Source organism: Schistocerca americana, chromosome 2 (assembly GCF_021461395.2).
Source record: "Schistocerca americana isolate TAMUIC-IGC-003095 chromosome 2, iqSchAmer2.1, whole genome shotgun sequence".
NCBI classification, from domain to species: Eukaryota; Metazoa; Arthropoda; class Insecta; order Orthoptera; family Acrididae; genus Schistocerca; species Schistocerca americana.
This window is the reverse complement of record NC_060120.1, coordinates 409,952,063-409,965,011: the sequence shown is the minus strand read 5'-3', so window position 1 is coordinate 409,965,011 and position 12,949 is coordinate 409,952,063. Positions and strand designations below refer to the sequence as shown.

The 12,949-nt window shown below is 36.0% G+C and overlaps 1 protein-coding gene across 1 annotated transcript in view; it reads left to right on the top strand.

The window, feature by feature from the left end:
• Positions 1 to 12,949, top strand: part of LOC124594057 (sodium-dependent nutrient amino acid transporter 1-like) — an 85,484-nt gene that overhangs the window by 45,083 nt on the left and 27,452 nt on the right. The window contains exon 6 of the mRNA XM_047132406.1: positions 2,597 to 2,867. Coding sequence (XP_046988362.1) covers positions 2,597 to 2,867 — 271 coding nt within the window. The remainder of the gene's footprint in view (positions 1 to 2,596; positions 2,868 to 12,949) is intronic.

Here is a 12,949-nt window from a genome sequence, read left to right as displayed (position 1 = left end):
AAGAATAATATACAGAGTAATTGAAAAGAAAGTTGAGGATGTGCTATATGATGATCAGTTTGGCTTCAGAAAAGGTAAATGCACCAGAGAGGCGAGTCTGACGTTGATGTTGATAAGGGAAGCTAGACTGAAGAAAATTAAAACACCTTCATAGGATTTGTCGCCCAGGAAAAAGCGTTCGGCTATGTAAAATGGTGCAAGATGTTCTAAATTCTGAGAAAAATAGGGCTAAGCTACAGAGAGAGGTGGTTAATATACAATATGTAGAAGTACCAAGATAGAATAATAAGAGTGGACGACCAAGAACGAAATGCTCGTGTTGAAAACGGCCGTAAGACAGGCATGTAGTCTTTCGTCCCTGCTGTTCAATTTGTACATCGAAGAAGGAATGATGGTAATAAAAGAAACATTCAAGAGTGGAATTAAAATTCAAGGTGAGAGCATATCAGTGATAAATTCGTTGCTAACATTGTTATCCTCAGTGAAAGTGAAGAAGAATTACATGATCTGCTGAATTGAACACACGATCTAATGAGTACAGAATATGAATTGAGAGTAAATCGAAGAAAGACGAAGGATATGAGAAGTAACGGATATGAGAACAGCGAGAAACTTAACATCAAGACTGATGGTCACGAAGTAGATGAACTTAAGGAATTCTGCTGCCTAGGCAGTAAAATAAGCAGTGACGGACGGAACAAGGAGGACATCAAAAGCAGATTAACAATGGCAAAAAGGGCATTCCTGGCCAAGAGAAGTCTACTAGTTTCAAACATGGACCTTAAAGGTTGTTGGAGGGTAGGTTGTACTGAGAAATAGTTGTTAAGAAAAAAATAGGTATGTTGCTCCGTTTCCCAGTTAATTAATGTTGAAGTTAGTCAATCAGATTGTTGCGAGTGCAGATTCTAGCGGTCCGGAAGATACAAGTAGTGTTAGTTGTTCTCATAGCGTAGATGATAGCGCACGAGACTGCTCAACATTTGGCTCGGGTTCTAATCTCACTTCCGTCCCAGTTTTTGTATCGATCTCTTATTGGGTTAGGAAACCAAATGGTGAACACGCTTGGCGATATCGTCTTTGATGGGCCGCTCAAAATTGCCCGCCCAACGACCTGACTGGCCATCTTAAATGCTAATTCATTCTGGAACGGCGCAACAAATCGATTTTTTTTCTCAACAATTATTCCTTAGAACAAGTTGCCCTGAACACTTTTGCAAGCTTTTCGGACCATTTCTGACCATCCTATAAAATAAGGAAAGAAGTATTCCTAGTTTGGGGTCCCACTGAACATTCCATGTTTCAGTCGAATCCTATATCATTTCTTCTTCTTTTTGTTCAGTGTCCCAATCGAATCCTGTATTATTTCTTCGTCTGACTGATTAGAAAAGCCTGAAGCAAAATGCGTGGCTGAAATCTAATTCCCTAACGTTCTAGTGTATTTAGCAATATATAACGGCTCATGGAAGTAGATGCCTTTATTAACTTTCGGAAGATACGCTTTGGTAACATTTTTCTATCGGTATCTTCCAACATCACATACAGAAACACTTCGTTAACTAAGGAGCCATTTCAAATTCGAGAATCTGCACGAACTATTCAGAAATGAGGCCACTGTTGTATTGTTGTTTTCCACTAAAAACCAATTTTGTAGGCCTATAGCCATTAACAAAGATTTTTCTCTCTTACCATAGGTACAAACTTTACCGATGAATATTTAAGCTGTGATTCTTGAGTTTCTCCCGGCGTATTTGATAATCAAAATATCCACGGGTGTGCTGCCGGTCTATAGTGTCCAACGGGCACAATATTTCGGCGATCATACATGTCGCCATCATCAGGTGAACTGACGGACTGAGCTCCTGTGAACGTGCCGGCACGGAGATCCGTACGCTATGGCTGCTCTGAGCTTCCATAGCGTACGGATCTCCGTGCCGGCACGTTCACAGGAGCTCAGTCCGTCAGTTCACCTGATGATGGCGACATGTATGATCGCCGAAATATTGTGCCCGTTGGACACTATAGACCGGCAGCACACCCGTGGATATTTTGATTAATATTTAAGCTGTCTGTCAAAATACGTAGGTGAGAATAATGTAACACAAGTAACTAAGAGCACTCCTGTTGTGTAAGACGGACAGACAGTGTATGATCACCACCACTAGTGGTCTGATGGGCCAGAATTATCTAGCCATTCCTAGCCAAAAACAATATTTTCCTTTTATGTGTATAATAAGAAAGTTCTGGAAAAAAGAATCATGCGACCAGAAGACGAACACTCTTTCGTAATAGTCACAAGGACTTTCTTGAATATTTTAGAGGATGAAGCGGCAAAATCGTATGAAATTAACGCACTGTTAGACGTAACTATCTGATAGAAAGGATGGGAATAAGGAAAATGAATCAGTGTCAGAATGATAAACAGCGCGCTTCCTAGTTTCAAGTTAGCCGAAATAATATTATAATGCAGTAGAAGTGTTAGTCTTGTTTTCACAATACTGTGAAAGTGAAGCACTCGCACTGTAATACTACTGCTGATAAACCACTAACGAAAGATAAGACTGATTAGCAAGGATGACGAATTGCCTTATGTTTGCAGGAAGTTCGTGCTCAATGAACCTGAAACCCTGGATGAAGGTATTGGAGTTCCGGACTGGCGCCTCGTACTTGGGTCTCTCTTCTCTTGGTCCACGGTGGCGCTAGTTGTGCTTCGGGGTGTGAAGAGTTCAGGAAAGGCGTCCTACTTCCTGGCTCTCTTCCCGTACGTGATACTGATCACGCTTCTTGTAAGGGGCGCGACCCTGGAGGGCGCTGTTGACGGAATACTGTTCTTCATCACACCACAGTGGGAGCAGCTGGCAAATCCAAATGTGAGATGGCTTTTATGTTATTTACCGATCATTGTGATGTTTGATAATACGACAGGCTTGGAAGAGTAAGGTACTAGGTTTGTTCGTTAAAAGATTTGTCTGAGAAATACGACAAGAGGAAATCACAGAGGTGTGTTTTCTGCAAATTGTTTCATATCTTGAATGAGACATTCTATACACAATAATGATCCATACTTCTAGTATCCTCAGGAATTACTTATAGATGAGATTATGTGCACTGATAGCCCTCATCGATTTTTATACAATATTTTAGACAAATATTTCTCTATAAATATTAATAACGTGTCAAAATTATTGTTTCACAAAGCTAACATGTGTGTGTTTGTGTGTAAGGGAATTAAATGTCTTACAGTATTCTTAGTAGTGTCGACGTTTGTTTCAGCATTTAAAAAAGATAAAAAATGGCGAGTGTCGACTGCACTCCGTTTTGAAATAGACTTGAAAATTTTCCAGATAGTTTTATGCAGTCAGTGTGCTGCATTATGTGCAAACTATCTTGTATAGTAAACTTTTCACCCTCTATAAGCTTTGTTCCATTTGTCATACTTTTCTTTTGATAGCTTATAGCTGCAACAATTTTGTTGTACACAGATGTACCCTTCTTCAGTAATTACCTACATTGCCTAAGCCTGCAAACCTTTCATTTTCGAAGTTATTTGAATTGTTACTTGGCATATTCTGGTTTACCTCCTTATTTTTACGTAAAGCCTGTTGATACTTATCTCTGACTTCCTGCCTAATAGCCTTACATCTAATTTTATTCTCTATCTTAGGGTGCGTTATCATTAATAATTCGAAAGTTATTCAGGTCTGTTACATCTTGTACAATTTCGTTTTTTTTTTTTTTTTTTTTTTTTTTGAGAAAATGTATTGGAGTTAATTTCTGGCGCCTTCTTTTGCTTGTTAAGTCCATTTGTATCTGTTTCTTCCGATTGTGTGTGTTAAAAGAAATAAGTGTCTCTGAACAAATTCTTCTAACATGTACTGCTTGTCATTTGTGGTATCACATCGGTAATTTTTCAGTGAAGAACTATTGATCAGTTGTTGTACTGCTTACACATTAAACTCACCTTTATTTACTTGTAGTTGGATCTGTTGTCGTTTACCAAGTTTCTTAACTCTCTATAGAGGTCTTCTTACCAGAATTTGAACATGTTGGCACAGGGCCTCGAATGATTTCTGTATAACACTTTCTATTTTTAAACCCAGTCCTTCCATTCCTTCTTTATTTGTGATACTGTTAGTTTTTAATACACTTGTCAACAATAGAGCCTCCATTGCTCTGTTCCTCAGTGATAAAACATTCTTCCACATTTTCGATTTTTTTACCTTCACATCACTTCTTATAACCCTACTAAATTCCCATTTTTTTAATTTTATTTTGGGTGATTCTTGTTTCAACTGAATTTATTTTGAGTCATTAAGCTCTGCAATTCTTTTGTCCTCAAATAAGATTTAGAAGACTCAGGTGGATATCCAACGTCTATTTAGCCAAACTTCTTACAGTGGGGTGTGGATCAGTACTAACTGGATTTTCCCTGTGGCCACATACTATTGACTACATTATGTCAGTCCACTACTTGTAATAGTAATTTAACCAGCTCAGAACAGTGACGTGCATGGCAATAAGTCCTCTGACAACTTTATGCAAGATTCACTACCCGGCCTAGCACAAAAGCATGGCTAGGCATGTGAACAGTATTCAGTGTTGGCATACCTTCCAGGCCTGACCAGAGTGCTTCTGAGTCTGGGATCAACACAGCCACTAGCTGCACTGCCTGAATGTAGTATTTGGACACTGTAATAACATCCTGGCTAGTCCCCTTAACCATGCATAAGATATAATTAAGGATTCTTCCCCCAACTATTACTGATCTTTTTTCATTCACTTGGTTCCTATCATGCTTTTAATTTAAAGTAATTACTAAACACTTCCTTTCTTAACATGATTTTGTTTAGTACTGATGAAACCTAAAATTGATTAAGAATGTACAAAATTGTTGGAAATTTCATTAAATCAATCTACTCATCTTTTCAGCATCAGACAAAAGAGGGAAAAACATAAAGCACATGCAGTGCAATATCATTCAGTAATATTTACAACCACAAACACTAAACTGCACAATCCATATCAGAGTAACAAAGTAACTCTCAAAAACACAAAATTCACACAGAAAATTTCCTTAACACTCACAGTGCACTAGTACACTTCAGTTTATTTCATACAAAAAATAGTATCCCATTTTAAAGTAATCAGAATTGTTTCATCAAACTGGTGGTTCATAGTATTGGACGGTATACATCATTGGATTACAGCTATTTTTCATTGTAAATTACTTTCTCTATTTCTGTTATTGCATCACGTTATTGTCTACAAATTATTAAATATAATAAAAAAAATTTCTTGTCTCTCAGATCAACAGTAGGTACACTATGACCTTCAACTAAATCCCTGATGTAAACACATACATTATTTTGCAAGTGAATGTACCATACTATAAATCAGAATACAATTTCCAAACTCTTACTTCTTCACCTTCTACTTCATATCAACTTTCAACAGAACATCATTTCAGCATCACTTTAATCGCCTTAATTCTCAAAACACATAGAAAACTTACAACAGAAACATTCTCCAAATTGCAAAAATTAAAAATATTTTGATCATAGTACATATATAATTGAAATTAAAATCATTTGGTTCTTATTCATGGTTTTTCTAATGTCTGTCTTCTGTCATAGCACTAAAATTCTACCTACCTGATCTAAAAAACAATCTTCTCTCTATAGAGAACATTCTCATCAAAAACTTAACTGGAATGAAATAAAACTTCAAATTTTACATGACTTGTCAGCCTAATCTACTACCTATTCAATACAAAATGCTTATCCTAGCTTCATTTTTTTAATAATAATTCTATACAGGTGCTGACAGCAAATAGTTAACGAGCAAGTCTAACATTAAGGCTTTCCCATATTGGCAAAACTACCCACAAATGTTTTATATTAATTTACCAAATGTATCCAAAATGAAACCTTTCCATGAAACCAAACAGTATAGAAACTCAGAAGACATTTAGTGATATTATCTCCCAAAAAATAATGATTATTCAAATTCCACTTCAGATCAGTACAATGATTCCAAAATACATCCAAAAATTATTAGCCAAGCATAAGAATGTTCCATGTTATCTTAAATGATACCTAACAATATTTTTTTGTCCAAAACAGTGTGCTGTATATTCAGTTTTTAAAATCAGCATAATTTCGTCTAAACAATGACAAAATTATCACACAAAACACAGACCTGATAAGAATATATATCATTAAATAGGACATTACTTTATGTACAAAATCATTTTAGATAACATCAACACAACATGTTTCATTTCCTAGTATTTTTTATCCTACAGCCTAGTTCAAGTCGTCAGCATTAAGCATAACTCAAGTAAAAGTATTTATCAAACACAATTGAACATAAATCCTAACATAGAGTATGTAGAAACATTGTATACTGAAAGAACTTTTATATGTATAAATTGTAATAACAAATAATTTATGAACTGTCATGAAATTAAATCATAAATGTCAATTTCCAAAATACATATGCAGAACTCTTTGCGTTTTCAGTAACAGATAGACTATCGTTACGCCTCTCTTGGTTTTCCAAGACACATTTCTTTGTTTGGAGGCTTTTTCACTCTTTGTAGAATTCACCTGGCTGCACTTTTTCTATTTTAAAGTAAAAACTGAACATAATTCTACAATCATTCCATAATCAGGCATAACATTACTGGTATATCTTAATTCACTTTTTGTTTCAAGTCTACACAAATAAACGAAAATTATGTACCTTTATGTCATGAACAGATGTAATTTGCTTTCACATACTGCAAATATTCTCTCCTTCAGTGTAACTAAAAGATGAAGATTTTCATATGTTTTGTCAAATACAACTATTTTACATGAGTTGATATATATCTTAAATCAGTATTCTTCTAACTCCCTGTTTTCGAATTACTGTCAAAATTTCTTTTAAGGCTTCTCCTGATTTGTTGTGCACAGTGCTGATAATTCTATCATTACACCTCTGACACTTGCTTTTAATTTTCGCTAGTTACTATTCTCATTCAAAAAGCAAGAAAGCTAGCTTCTTCATCAACATTGACTACTTCTTCACATTTTTACTTAAAATATTAACATTTTTCAAGATAAAAACAGTTTGTTTTTAACCATTAAATGGTTTATTTACACATTCCTCTCTGTTAATTATTTTATAAGCAACAATATTTTCAACACTAACTACATTGATAGGTTCAGCTACTAAAATAGGTTGTGCTTCAGTCACGTTTTTGGCCTCATCTTCAGATTCTTAACATAAACTTCTTCTTCTTTACTGGCTACTATTAATATTTCTCTTCCAAAAATTTTGTTTTGACCTTTTCCCTCAATACAGTAATTTAAAATTTTGACAAAATTTGCAAGTTTACTATATCGTCTTGAACACTAATTTCAGTTTTGGTGCATTCTACTTCATGTAGTAGCTTGGAAACATTTATTCTGTGATTGTTCAACAGTGCCACATTCTGTTTTGGCCATTTAGTAATCTTTTCTAAATTTTTTATAACAGATACTTCAACTGTTGCTAGTATGCATTCTAAACTAGCTGTTACTGTATCTGTAACGTCTTTAATACATTCGCATTTCATTAATTCTTGTTCTAGTTTCTTCTTAAACATGTTTATTGGCTTTTAAGTTTCACTCCAAAAATTACGAAAAAAGTAAAGTATTTGGCTATGCAGCAATCACATGGTCACATACATTGCTGTCTCAGGTACAACCAGCAGATTAATTAATAATCATTGCCTTATTATCCACCAGTAATGATTGTTGTACTTAGGCTTCAATCCAACAACAGTTCTTTCAGTTGAGGAATAATTTCATTGGTCCACATTCCTTGTAAATTCACATCTACTTCTCCTTCTTGGTCTGAAAGACATAAATTTACTGCAGTGCCAAAATCTCAGAGCACCAACATTATTATGGCCCTCTCCTGTGAAAAAACAATTAAATGTTAGAAACTGACAAAGAAGAGAACTTTTTTAAAGAATTCCTGCACTACTACAGTGCAACTATTATAAGCGAGAAGTAAGGCAGAATAATAGTAAAACACATAGGTACTCATTTCCTCTTAGCAATTTATCATTAATAAACATAGCTTGTCAAAAAACTTGGCTCACTGAAACAATAAATTTCACATTTAGGAATATGATCGAATTTTATTGTTTAAATTTGATCACTGCTTGTTTCAGTTTCTTCCATCTGACGTTTTATTTTCTTCATTTTGTATTGCTCATAATATCACAATTTAGTCTTCGTACTGTTACAGTGAACATCTAACTCTGTACGTCTCCATACCATAACTACATATTAACCCCTGAAGAACAAAGATACACCCACGCACAGGACAAAATTCTTACAAAGTACCGATTCTTTTATTTTCATAGAAATTTATACATAGCTAATTAGTTATTTTCAAATATTTTCAGAATAATTTGCAAAAATGGTGATAATGACAATAATTTCAACTTTAATTACAATTGAAAATTAAAATGGAAATACGAAAAAAATGTTTTCTGAAAGATAATTAAATTAATAATAGTTACTTTCGATACATAGACCGAACATAATTTTTTATGTTTGAATATAAATGAAACAATACATTACCATTTGTTCATTCAAAAACCCAGATTTATGTAATTTCAGAAATTTTTTTATGTATCAGCTTCTCAGAATTTACCAGTAAGTAGAAAAGATAACGAAAACAGGACCACTGATCAGTTGCATTACAACTTGAAAGTGGAATAACACATGGTGAACGAAGCAAGGAAGACGAAAGAAGCAGAATAGCACAGGCAAGGAAATTATTCGGAGTCAAAAGTTTCGTGTATGAAACATAGGCCTTTACTTGATACTGTGAATGGATAACAGGATGATGATGTGTAAGTTCGTTATGGACAGTAAGAAAAGCCAGAAGAGACCTGAAGCTTTTGAGACAAGATGTTACACACGTACGTTGAAAATTGAGTGGGCTGACCAAACAACAAATGAAATGGTGCTCTGCAGAATCGGCGAGGAAAAAAACATGTGAAAACCTTTCAAGAGAAGGAAGGACAGGACGAGAGGACATGTGATTAGAAATTTGGGAATAACCTTCCATGATGCAAGAGGGATTGTAATATATCCAGCTAATAATTGACGACAGTGAAGATAAGTACTACTTGAGGGTAAACAGATTATCAGATGAGGAAATAGTGAAGAGCTGTATCAGATCAGTTGTAAGAGTGATCACAGTAGCGTCAAACACGTGTCACCATCAACAGAGAATAACTTGAACCAAGGCTAGTCTTAATTTAAGAGCTCCATCGCCATTTCTGTAGACAGAACTGTATTGCTCCCTATGACCACACAGACAACACAGGGATCAACTTGTGGTCGAGTTCCATAGTCCGTTGATATCTCCTCACTGCATATGACACTCTTCACATATCATAGCAGTATGCTCCATACAACACGAATAGTCACTGTTTGACACACAAATTTCTCGGAGACTGATTACTGTAGCACATTAGAGCTCACCCTTCTAATATTAAAGCCTTTTGCAGTCGATGTGTCTCACTGATTATTCCTTAGAAATTCCCATCGCCCTTAACGACTCTTCACTAGATAAGAATATAGTAATGATGTTGTTCCCAATAACACTAGAGAGAAAGCTAATAAATCTACATTTACATCATTTCTGTGCTGTCGCTGTTTCACACATATTCCGAGATTTATTAGGGTTATTCTTTTTTGATGTCGAAATTTCTACCAATTTAAATTTTCTTGGCTACAGATGTAAAAGCAGCTATTAAAACATACGAAATAAAAGTTCCTGCTAACGTTTGTCACTGTGCATAATGTGCCGAATTTGTGATTTAAACTGACTAGAGTGTGTGCTGATATTTTTTGAAAAAATGCAGAAAGGTTTACTCCAGGCACACTTCTACTACAAAATATTGTTAACAGTTGATGAATAATGGCTGCACTTGAAGGATGACGGGAAGCGGCTAGAACCGATGAATTACAGACCAAAAATTCTTGTAACTGAAGACTAGACATGGTATCAAATTTTGCAGTAAAAAGCAATCTAGAATGTGGTATTTAATTGCCAGTCTGGTATGACATATTGAGACATGGATTACAGACATCTCCAGCACGATGAAAAGTGCATCTTATATGTATGTATATATGTCCTTCTCTCTTCCTCTTTTTCTGTCTATCTCATACTAACCTCTCTTTCTGTCCAACACCTCCTCCCCCACTTCTGTTGTTCATTGTCCATCTCCTCTTCCTTCTCAACCTTTCCATCTCTTACCGTTCTGTCCCTCTATCTTTGTCCTTCTTCTCTCTCTCTGTGTGTGTGTCCACAATAGCACCGCTTCTTGAAAAAGTAATGTAAATTACTTAATCGATAGTGACTACAATGGAGGCACTATACGTGCTCAGAGAATTGAATTACTGGTATCTCTGTATCGTAGTATACAATGATTTCATTGTCTTCTCTCTCTTCTTCTTCTTTGTTATCCGTGGCTGGTTGGTTCTGATGTTGCATTTCGATTACGGGCTGTAAAGAATTATTTCTACTATATGTAGTGTATTTGGAATTTCTGCTAAATATATATGTTAGTATTTAATGCAGTATATGTTTTTGTTAGTAGCAAGAAATTACCTTCTCTGTCCCCTTTATTTAATTAATTACATAGCAATTAAATGTTGCCCTGGCCATTTGTAATTACATTGTTGAAGCGACGCCATTGCTGTTAAAATTAATAAAATTTCTTCATAGCTATTTAATTCTGAAAATATCGAAAGGATTTGTGGCCAGAAATATCCTGCATATTCTAACGTCTTACTCACGATGGATGAAAAGAATTATCTTTCTTTAACGTAATGCAATAAGCAAATTTAATATAATATTCAAACAATTATTTTTCTCTGTGACGCTTGATGCTTCAGTATAGCCGCCTACGTGCAATGGCAGTGTACCCACTTAAAATAATTTCTTTCAATAAAACTGTACCTTTGGCCTAAAATGAAATGGAAATTATTATGAGACACCGTTTTACATTTACTGAGATTAAATAGCGGCTCCATTGTAGTCACCCATACATAAAGTAATTTTCATTACTTTTTTCAAGAAGTGATGCTATACTATGTCCTTTCCCCCTGCCTCTCCCCTTGTCCATCTCCTCCTCCCCAATCCCATCTTCTTCTCCCCTTGTCTCCCCCATATCTTCTCTCCTCTCTCACTGTCCATCTCCTGCCCACTCTCTTACTGTCCATCTCCTTCCGCCCACATCTCTCTTTTCATATCGTCTTGGCCCCTCTCCCTATGCTTCCCCTCCTGGCCCCCTCTCCCTGTCCATCACCATCTGTCCCTATTTATCTCCTACTGGCCCCTATCAATCTCCGCCTCCTGCTCTCTCTGTCCATCCTCTGCTGGCCACTTTCTCCTTATACATCTCATCCTCCCCCTCTCTGTGTCCATCTCCTCCTCTATTCATGTCAGTTTTCCCCATCCAGTCTCTGTATTTTCCATTATTTTAGAGATGGTTGCAGGACTCAGCTGTTAGATACAAGATGTCAACTTAAATACCTTTCAGTGATTTAGTTTCCAGACTTACTTTATTTGGCAAACAGCGTTTTACTACGCCATCTTCAGGCCCCTGAAGGACATGGAAGATTCTACCTCGGTTCTTATCAGTTGGTAGATGATCGCTATAGCAACCAGAAATCTACTAATACTAGTATTGCTGGCCCCTGTTTTGATCAGAACCGAAGTAGAATCTTCCTACACATCAGTCATGGGTCTGAAGATGGCGTAGTTAAATGCTGAAACAAGTAGCCAAATAAATTCAGTTTGAGAACAAGACAGCTGAAAGGTATTTAATGTGACATTCCCCCATCCATGTCCATTTGCATATGTAGCTCCTGCAAGACAGGTCGCTAAAGCAGGTCGATACTATCACCAGAACATACCTGTCGTTCAAGACAGGAATTGATAATGATTTGTTTGTCCCTGACATGTAGGCTGCCTGCAAAGTATTGTTAAGGCAGGATGATACTATTTCTTCACAACACACCTGTTGTACAGAATAATCTGTATGATGATTTGTCGATATATCATTTAGTATTGAGCTATGTGACTATAAACCCCACAGTGCTCATACACATGAAGTTTACTGATTGTGTGCAAAATTTTGCTGAAATAGATCCAGAGGTTTTGGAGGAGATATCAGACATACATACATACATATGGTCACCTGTCTCTTTCTCTCTCACTCTCTCCCTCGCTCTCCCTTTCTCTCTCTCTCTCTCTCTCTCTCAAGTTTATGTGTATGCTAACTTATTGATTGGTTTGTCTTCAAGACGTGCAATGACAAGCAGTTATCATTACTACCTTTTGATAAAAAATTAAGTAAATTCCCTCTACTGATAATTTGATATTTTTTAGAGTAGTAACCTAATTGTAAATCTGTCCACAGTACAATTCTTCTGTATTTAAGGAGTTCCCATTAGCTGATAACCTCTCAATAGATCTTTGAACATAATTGCTTTCCATTTTTCGTGTGACTGTGTGTCTACAAGGAGTGATTCAATTGATGTATCATACGTTTCATACCTACAGACTTCAGAAAGTAAGGTACCCATGTCGTACCACACTAAAATCACTGCGCAAGAAGAGTGATCGATTGTCCGAAGAGAGTACATATTTTGGGTTTCCTGTAGACACAGTTCTGCTGCAGTTCGAATTAACAAGTATATCACATTGTGCAAGTGAAATGGGCGGCAACCGGAACCGCACTCCAGAGTTGATGTATAAGGCACATTACGTTTCTTGTGGGCAAAACGTCTTAATTGGCTCTGAGCGCTATGGGACTTAACTTCTGAGGTCATCAGTCCCCTAGAACTTAGAACTTATTAAACCTAACTAAATTAAGGACATCACACACATTCAT